The sequence below is a fragment of the Sinocyclocheilus grahami genome, unplaced genomic scaffold, assembly GCF_001515645.1.
Source record: "Sinocyclocheilus grahami isolate Dianchi unplaced genomic scaffold, SAMN03320097.WGS_v1.1 scaffold54.1, whole genome shotgun sequence".
In the NCBI taxonomy this organism is placed as follows: domain Eukaryota; kingdom Metazoa; phylum Chordata; class Actinopteri; order Cypriniformes; family Cyprinidae; genus Sinocyclocheilus; species Sinocyclocheilus grahami.
The window spans coordinates 3,697,689-3,706,599 of NW_015505233.1; the positions used below are offsets into that span (position 1 = coordinate 3,697,689).

Sequence of the window (8,911 nt, forward strand, 5' to 3'; positions counted from 1 at the left end):
TAATTGTTTGACAGCACTAATAATTAATAATAACTATATACATATTTAAAAACAAAAATCATATAAAATGACAAAACCACACAAAAAAAATTGACATTTGAGCTCAAATTAAAATGAAAATGGAAAATATAAAAAAAAACATTTCAAAATAATAATAAAAACAATCTAAACGAGTCACAATGTACAATGACCACTAAAATGCATCATTGACCATATAATCCTACATGTATGTTTGTCATATCATCTTGTCTCTTATAATAAAATAATTTCAACTCAAATCAATATTTAATCTCAATGTATTATTTATTAGTTAAGTAGCCATATAATAAGAGGGATGATGGTCATTATCATAAAATACACCCCAACAGGGTGATAAAAACCTGAACTAAAACAGGATACATTATCACTTACATGTAGCCTATACTTACATTATATAAGAATAATGGCAACAACAACCATCAAGAGTGCGAGTCCTTCCATTCCACTTAAAGTGTTCATTCCTTCACCCAATCAGGGCGTCTCAAATGTGCATCTTAATAATTTGCCACTAATCACTTCTTTAATTAAAGTGTCTACCTCTGAGGATTTGGGTTGGAATTGAGATTTTATCCGGGGGACTAGGCCTCCTTTATTTCTCTGTAATTAGACAGCCTAGTTATGCTTCATTGACCTTTTGAGAGCTTGTTTTTTTTATAGTTCTTTTGAGGAGTTGAATAAAAAACAAACTTTATGATCATTTTTGTTTTCACTTTGTGATCGAACATCAACATTTTCTGTACAGACAACGCTAAAGAGACTAATAATATATTTTCATTTACATTTAGTCATTTAGCAGTCGCTTTTATCCAAAGTGACTTACAAATGAGGACAATAAAAGCAGTCAAAACTAACAAAAGAGCAACTATGTAAGTGCAAATGACAAGTCTCGGTTTACCTAACGCAGTACACGTAGCAAGGTATTTTGTTGTTTTATATATATATATATTATACACACACACACACACACAAAGAAAAACAAGTAGATAGAATAGAAAAAATTGAAAGCTAGCGTTATTTTATTTTTTTTATATAAAAAAAAGATAAGTAGATAAAGTAGAATAGAAAATGCTAGAGTTAGAGGGTCAAATAAAGATGGAACAGATGTGTTTTAGTCGTTTCTTGAAGATGGTTAAGGACTCAGCTGCTAGGATTGAGTTGGGCAGGTTATTCCACCAGGAAGGAATGGTTAATGAAAAAGTCAGTGAAAGTGAAATATATATAATATTAAGGTAACGAAGTATTTGTACTTCGTTACTTGACACCTCTGGTCAAAACTAACAAAAGAGCAATGATATAAATACACACACACATTTACACACACACACACAAAGAAAAACAAGTAGATAGAATAGAAAAAATAGAAAGCTAGTGTTTTTTTTTTGTTTTTTTGTTTTTTTTTATTTATAATATGCACATTTGAATAGCATCTTAATTTCATTACTTTTTGTACACCACACTTTTGTCTCTCTTTATAATGTCTGGAGGGCGAGTAAAATAATAATAATAATAATGTCGCCACACTGACGTACACAACAGCGCCCTCACTGGTGGACATCTGGTTTATTTACACTCACTACATACAGCAGTCCGACGGCGAGGCCACGTGGTGAAACAGAGTATTGCATCTATGTATGTGCACGTGTCTACAGACCCTGACAGACCACACACGAGCCAAACATATGTTTGGTGCATACAATGTAATTATACGTACTGTATGTGTCGTATATTGGAAAGTTTGTGGAATTAAAAACACTCACAAGTCAGTAGCACTGAAGATCATGAACTGGAAGGCTGCTTCAGTAGGGTCTTTTAGGACAGCCTATACAGTGAAACGAGAAACTGTTTTTTTTTTTTAACACACTACCAGTAATTCTGTAGCAATGAACATAGTGGAAAAACGTGAAAATGACTGTACCTGCACAATATTAATTGAACAAACCGCGCAGGCGCACTCACACTCGGACAGAAGCTCCTAACCGCCCTATCATCTGATTGGTTAGTTTGAAGTCCACCGAGCACTTCGATTGGCTGCTTTTGAATTACGTCTACGCGGCCAGTTTGAATCAAGGAACTCGCAGCTCAGCGAGATACACAACATCCGCACGCTCTCTCTGTTCTCAAAGACTTTCATCAAGATATTGGAGGAAAATAGAAGAGTTTGGTTATTCATCCAGATTCGATATAGTTACAGAGAAGGTGAGTTTTAATATATGGAAATGATTGACTGTTATCCAATTTGATTCTGATCGTTGAACTTTTTCAGTTTGCTCAGGCCGCGCTGGGAAAAAAAACTCCCGAGTCATTTAACTTCAGCATGTACTTTATATTGTAATCTTAATTTCAGAATAATCGCTTGATTAATATGATTTACAAACATAGGCCCTGAATAAAAGCAGATCAGTGTCTTTATCGCTTTTCCTTGGTTTTAACACGTTTCTGATGCATCTTGATTTAAAGTGGCCACATTGTTTCTTTGGCAAAACATGGATATAAAAATGTGACTGTTTTTAGAAGCACAAAGTTATGAATCTTCAGAAATGTCCCTGTATTTTATGGTAATGTTTGCGATGTCAAGACTAACAGTTGTAAAGGTCAGAAATATCAAATAATGTAAATGTCTTTCATACCTCATGTCTGTGTATTTACTTTACATACATGGCACATCTTACATTAGACCGTAACTTATGTTCAAAATAACATAAACCTTGAGCGAGTGTATTGAAAATAAATAGACAAGTTTGTTTGACACATCTAGATTTTTGAATATACGTTCTTTTTGTAGTATCAGTATGTTCAGCTGTTGTAAATGTACTTATTCAGTCTTTTTTCCCCTCAAAGTATTGAGAAAATGGATGACTATCTGAAGATAGAGAAAATTGGTGAAGGTAAGTTGAATTTTTCTTTGTGTAGAGTCAGCTGTCTAGTGTTGTCTCCTGGCCTCTTTCTCAGTGTGTCTCTCTGAGTTTGTTTCGAGGCAGAATATAAGAGTCCTTGGTATTTTTTTTTTCTGTAGATTTCTAATGGAAATCCATATGTATGTCTGTTCCTTAGGTACATATGGTGTGGTATATAAGGGCAGGAATAAAACCACTGGACAGGTGGTTGCTATGAAGAAGATCCGCCTGGAGAGTGAGGAGGAGGGGGTTCCCAGCACCGCTGTCAGAGAGATCTCCCTCCTCAAGGAGCTCCAGCATCCCAACGTTGTACGGTAAGAGAGTTTTCATGACATCTTTATCAAAATGACATATGTACACTACTGTTCAAAGTTGTTGTTTTTTTGTAGTAATGTTTTTAAAGGGATAGTTCACCCAAAAATGAAAATTCTGTCATTAATTACTCACCCTCATGTCGTTTCAAACCCGTAAGACCTTCGTTCATCTCCGGAACACAAATTAAGATATTTTTGATGGAATCTGAGAGCTGTCTGACACTGCATAGACAGCAAGGATCCTTACACGATCAAGGTCCAAAAGCATAGCAAGGATATTGGTAAAATAATCCATGTGACATCAGGGGTTCAACCGTAATTTTATGAAGCTACGAGAATACTTTTTGGACGCAAAAAAAAAAACCTACTTTATTCAACAATTCGTCTCCTCCGCATCACCCTGTAGTGCCATTTTGGGGGGTATCAGCTGGATGTAAATAACGTATGCTGTTCTGTGTCAGCTGCGTCACACGGATACGCGGTTTTCGTTCAGATCAAATCACAACAGCATAGGAAACAGATCCGGCGTGACGACGAGAGGCGACAAATTGTTGAATAAAGTAGGTTTTTTTTCTTTTGCGCACAAAAAGTATTCTCGTAGCTTCGTAAAATTACGGTTAAACTCCCGATGTCACATGGATAATTTTACCGATCTCTTTAATACGTTTCTGGACTTGGGAACATTTTAGTTCTATTGCTGTCCATGCAGGGTCAGACAGCTCTCAGATTCCATCAAAAATATCTTAATTTGTGTTCCGAAGATGAACGAAGGTCTTACGAGTTTGAAACGACATGAAGGGGAGTAATTAATGACAGAATTTTCATTTTTGGGTGAACTAACCCTTTAAAGACATCTCTTATGCTCACCAGGTGCTGCATTTATTTATTAAATGTGGTAAAAACAGTAGGATTGGGAAATTATTACAACTCATGATAACTTTTCTATTTTAATATGTAAATGTAACAAACAGCTGCTTTGGAAAATGATGGTTTCCAGTTTCATTACTGCTTTATGTGTGGACTCAACTCTATTTTTTCCTCTGTTCCCTTTTTACAGCCTGCTGGATGTATTGATGCAGGAATCAAAGTTATACCTGGTGTTTGAATTTCTGTCCATGGATCTGAAGAAGTACTTGGACTCCATCCCATCAGGCCAGTTCATGGATCCCATGCTGGTCAAGGTGCATTAAATGTTGTACAATATTAAAACATACAACCTTAGCTTATTTGATTAATAAATGGTGCAGAATTATAAACAATGTTTTTTAATTAAAAAAGACCCGCAATATTCAAATCTTATTTTAAATTCCCTTTTTACCAGCTTAGACCTTTGAAACCTTTGTAGTGCTTAATGCCTCTGCTTTCTATAATACACTACTGTTTGAAGATTTTTTTTTTTGTTCAGCATGGATGCATTGAATTGATCATAAATAACAGTAAAGACGTTTATAATGTTACAAATATTTTGTTTCTACATTTTAGTTTAAACTTTCTATTCATCAAATAAAGATTGCTACTCTGTTTCCACAAAAATTGTAAGCAGCTCAACTGTTTTCAACACTTAAAAAATAAGAAATATTACTTGAACACCAAATCAGCATACTAGAAAAATGTCCAAAGCATCATGTGGCACTGAAGACTGAAACAGTTGTAATAATATTTGACACTATTGCTGTTTTGTTTTTTTAATGGTAGTGTACATTCAACACTATTCAGATTATTTTTGCATGATCAAATGTATAAATTCTACTACTTTCCCAGACGTTTTGTATTGATTTATGTATGGATTGTGCAGTAGGTCCCAAGTATAGAGTCTTTCCCTGGAACTAACCGTAGCTTTGTGTGTGTCTTCTCTGTAGAGTTACCTGTATCAGATCCTTGAGGGGATTCTGTTCTGCCACTGTCGCAGGGTTCTGCATCGTGACCTAAAGCCCCAGAACCTGCTGATTGATAATAAAGGTGTGATTAAGCTGGCAGACTTTGGACTGGCACGTGCCTTTGGAGTCCCGGTCAGAGTGTACACACATGAGGTACATGAGAGTAATTTCTCCTTATTTCTCAAAGCGTTCAGCAAACAATCATGCTGACGTGTTTATTCTCACTGTCTGATTGCACAGGTGGTCACTCTGTGGTACAGAGCTCCAGAAGTCTTGCTGGGGGCCTCACGTTATTCCACGCCCGTAGACGTCTGGAGTATTGGTACCATCTTTGCTGAACTCGCTACAAAGAAACCGCTCTTCCATGGAGACTCAGAAATAGACCAGCTCTTCAGGATCTTCAGGTATACTGACTTCTGGAACAATTTTGATAGTTGCATCCTAAAGGCCTATTCACACCAAGGACGTTAACGATAAAGATATAGTTCTAAAAATCGTTCTCAGTAGGGCCTTTCGCACCGTGGGAACCTTTTCATAGTACCAGAACTAATTGTGGAACTACCCACTTTTTGGCGTTTTCGCACCGCCGGAACTGGGTGCGATTTTAGTACCGGACTGCCTTTTTCGAGAACCAAATTGGCTCCTACTCTGGAGCAGGGTCTAACCAGCACAACTGGTACTAACCGTGACGTAAGTAGACATTGATTGGCCTAACGCGTATGAAAACGCCCTCACCCGCCATGATTTAAAACGCCGTGTAAACATTGTGTCAACTTATTTCGCAAGTATGGAGAACAGCGATAGATGGATGGACGCTGAAGTGCAGGCACTTGTAGCAAATGTAGCACTGCCAGTTGTCGTTGGAGATTCTTAGTCCTCCTTTCCGTTCTTTCAATCGCTTTACGTATACGTCGACTTTCCATGTCCATTATTGTGAAACCCGCGAGACACAACAAAAACACAGCTCCGAACACAGCATCCTCCATCCTCAAATACACAAATGATGTCGCTGTCGACCGGCTTACGTCACTTCTTAGTACACACTGTCGGTGCGAATGCAACCCTTTAAATAGTACTGGGAAATAGTTCGCACAAAATCGTCCCAGTACTTTAGTACTGTACATTTAGTTCTGGAACTAAAGCGAGAAGTACAAAATGAGGATTTGTAAAGAAGAATGTCGGAGGATTTCGATATAAGCCAAGAGGAGACTGGTTTTCCTTTGCTAAAGTAAGGAAACTTTGCTTCTTTTGATCCTGTAAACAAACGTTGGTTTTCACGAGACGCACGGCGCATGCGCAACGCTGACCTCATACATCATGCTCCCGGAACTGCTTGTGTGTACAACTACTGGCGCAAGCTAGATTCAAGTTATTATTACGTTTTAAAAATGGATATTTTTCTTACAAAAACGCATCGATTCGCTACAGGAGGCCTTTGTTCACCCCCCAGAGCTGTGTGAGACACTTTTTTTTTTAGTGGAAGGGTGCTTTTTATTTCACGTCATTTGAACCCGAAGCACTGCAACACCCGCTGAGTACAACGATAGAGCTTGAAAGACCAAAGACAATTTTTAATATAACTCCGACTGGATTCGTCTGAAAGAAGAAAGTCATTTACACCTAGGATGACTTCAGGGTGAGTAATTTATGGGCTAATTTAAATGTTTAGGTGAACTAACCCTTTAATGTAGTTCTTTGTTTCTGTTGTTGAACGCCGCACACAAATGACGACGCTGTCGACCAGCTTACGTCACTTCTTGGTACACACTGTCGGTGCGAATGCAACCCTTTAAATGGTACTGGGAAATAGTTCGCGCAAAATCGTCCTAGTACTTTAGTACTGTACATTTAGTTCTGGAACTAAAGTGGTGCGAAAGGCCCTAATTACTCACCCTCATGTCGTTCCAAACCTGTAAGACCTCCATTCATCTTCGGAACACAAATTAAGATATTTTTGATGGAATCTGAGAGCTCTCTGACCCTCCCATAGACAGCAAGGGTACTACCACGATCAAATAAAGGTTTTTCTTTTTTCTTTTGCACACAAAAAGTATTCTCATAGCTTCGTAATATTACGGTTGAACCCCTGATGTCGCATGGATTATTTTACCAATCTCCTTGCTACGTTTCTGGACGTTGATCGTGGTAGTACCCTTGCTGTCTATGGGAGGGTCAGAGAGCTCTCAGAATTAATAAAAAATATCTTAATTTGTGTTCCGAAGATGAACTGAGGTATTACGGATTTGGAACAACATGAGGGTGAGTAATTAATGACAGAATTTTCATTTTTGGGTGAAGTAACCCTTTAACGTTAGTGTTCTTTCTCGTATGCCACAATGTTCAGATTTGACAGGGAACAGCAAAAAGTGTTACTTTTTGCCCCTTTACAGAAAAAAGCATTTCAAAATAAAGGTCCTTTTTTGTGATCTTTCCCATTCACTCTGAATGGCCAGTCATTTTTGACCGGGAACACCACAAGTGTGACTTTGTGCCATTTTGTACGAAATAAAAGCCTTTCAAAACAAACTCCCTGATTAAACATTAAAGCACACCAGTGTGATAAACAGTGCAAAATTTCTCCATTTCATTTAATATTGTGAACATTTTTCAATAATTTTTTCACTCAAAAAATGAGGTGCCTATTTTCAGATAAATGAGGCCTATGATTAATCAGAAGCAAATATAAATACAAAACCAGTCCTAAATGAAAGAAAAGAAGTTGACAAAAAGATTGAATCTTTGGTGAGAATACAGCATGTGATTTATAAGCAATTTTTGAGGCCGGGTCCTTTTTGCTCTGTAACCTCGTTAGTGTGAAAGGGTTCTGAACACAACACAAGGGTTTTAAACTGTGTGAGATAAAATAAGTGTTTTAAAAAGATGGCGACAACAAAAGTAGAATGAATAAATGGTGTATTTACATTTACAAGGCACAAGGAACTTAAAACAACACAATAAAACTAGAATAACTTGGGCTGTTAAAAGCAGATTGCCCATTTAAATCGTACCCTAAAACAGTCCTTAAGAATCCTAGTGTGTTGAAGTCCCAAGGTAAAAGTGTCCACCGGTGTGTATACAATCCAAAGAAAGTGATAATCCAAAATGTGTGGGATACTGGAATAGTAAGTCCATGAACAACTCCACAATCCAGCGAGTAGGTGTTTGGTCAATGACCCTGATTGTTTGACATGCTGCTTGTTTTGTACTGGTTTACTTCCTTTATTCCTGTCATGTGATTGACCACATGACAGGCAGACCCATGAACATTTTAAAGGCATACACGCATCAAATAATTAAGAGGATTAAAATGGCTAAGACAACATTGTAGCAAATGTAGCACTGCCAGTTGTCGTTGGAGATTCTTAGTCCTCCTTTCCGTTCTTTCAATCGCTTTACGTATACGTCGACTTTCCATGTCCATTATTGTGAAACCCGCGAGACACAACAAAAACACAGCTCCGATCACAGCGTCCTCCATCCTCCTGTTGTTAATGTTGTTCTTCGTTTCTGTTGTTGAACGCCGCGCACAAATGACGACGCTGTTGACCTGCTTACGTCACTTATTAGTACACACTGGCGTGTGTGAATGCAACCCTTTAAATGGTACTGGGAAATAGTTCGTGCAAAATCGTCCCAGTACTTTAGTACTGTACATTTAGTTCTGGAACTAAAGCGGTGCGAAAGGCCCTAATATTCATTAACTACAGAAGGATGGAGGACGCTGTGATCGGAGCTGTGTTTTTGTTGTGTCTCGCGGGTTTCACAATAATGGACATGGAAAGTCGAC

At 37.7% G+C, this 8,911-nt stretch overlaps 1 protein-coding gene across 1 annotated transcript in view; it reads left to right on the top strand.

Moving 5' to 3' along the window:
- The first annotated feature begins 2,094 nt into the window (after positions 1 to 2,094).
- The window catches only part of cdk1 (cyclin dependent kinase 1), a 13,452-nt gene continuing 6,635 nt past the window's right edge, over positions 2,095 to 8,911 (top strand). The window contains exons 1-6 of the mRNA XM_016269976.1: positions 2,095 to 2,235; positions 2,878 to 2,924; positions 3,091 to 3,247; positions 4,305 to 4,428; positions 5,107 to 5,277; positions 5,365 to 5,528. Coding sequence (XP_016125462.1) covers positions 2,888 to 2,924; positions 3,091 to 3,247; positions 4,305 to 4,428; positions 5,107 to 5,277; positions 5,365 to 5,528 — 653 coding nt within the window. The 5' untranslated portion in view covers positions 2,095 to 2,235; positions 2,878 to 2,887. The remainder of the gene's footprint in view (positions 2,236 to 2,877; positions 2,925 to 3,090; positions 3,248 to 4,304; positions 4,429 to 5,106; positions 5,278 to 5,364; positions 5,529 to 8,911) is intronic.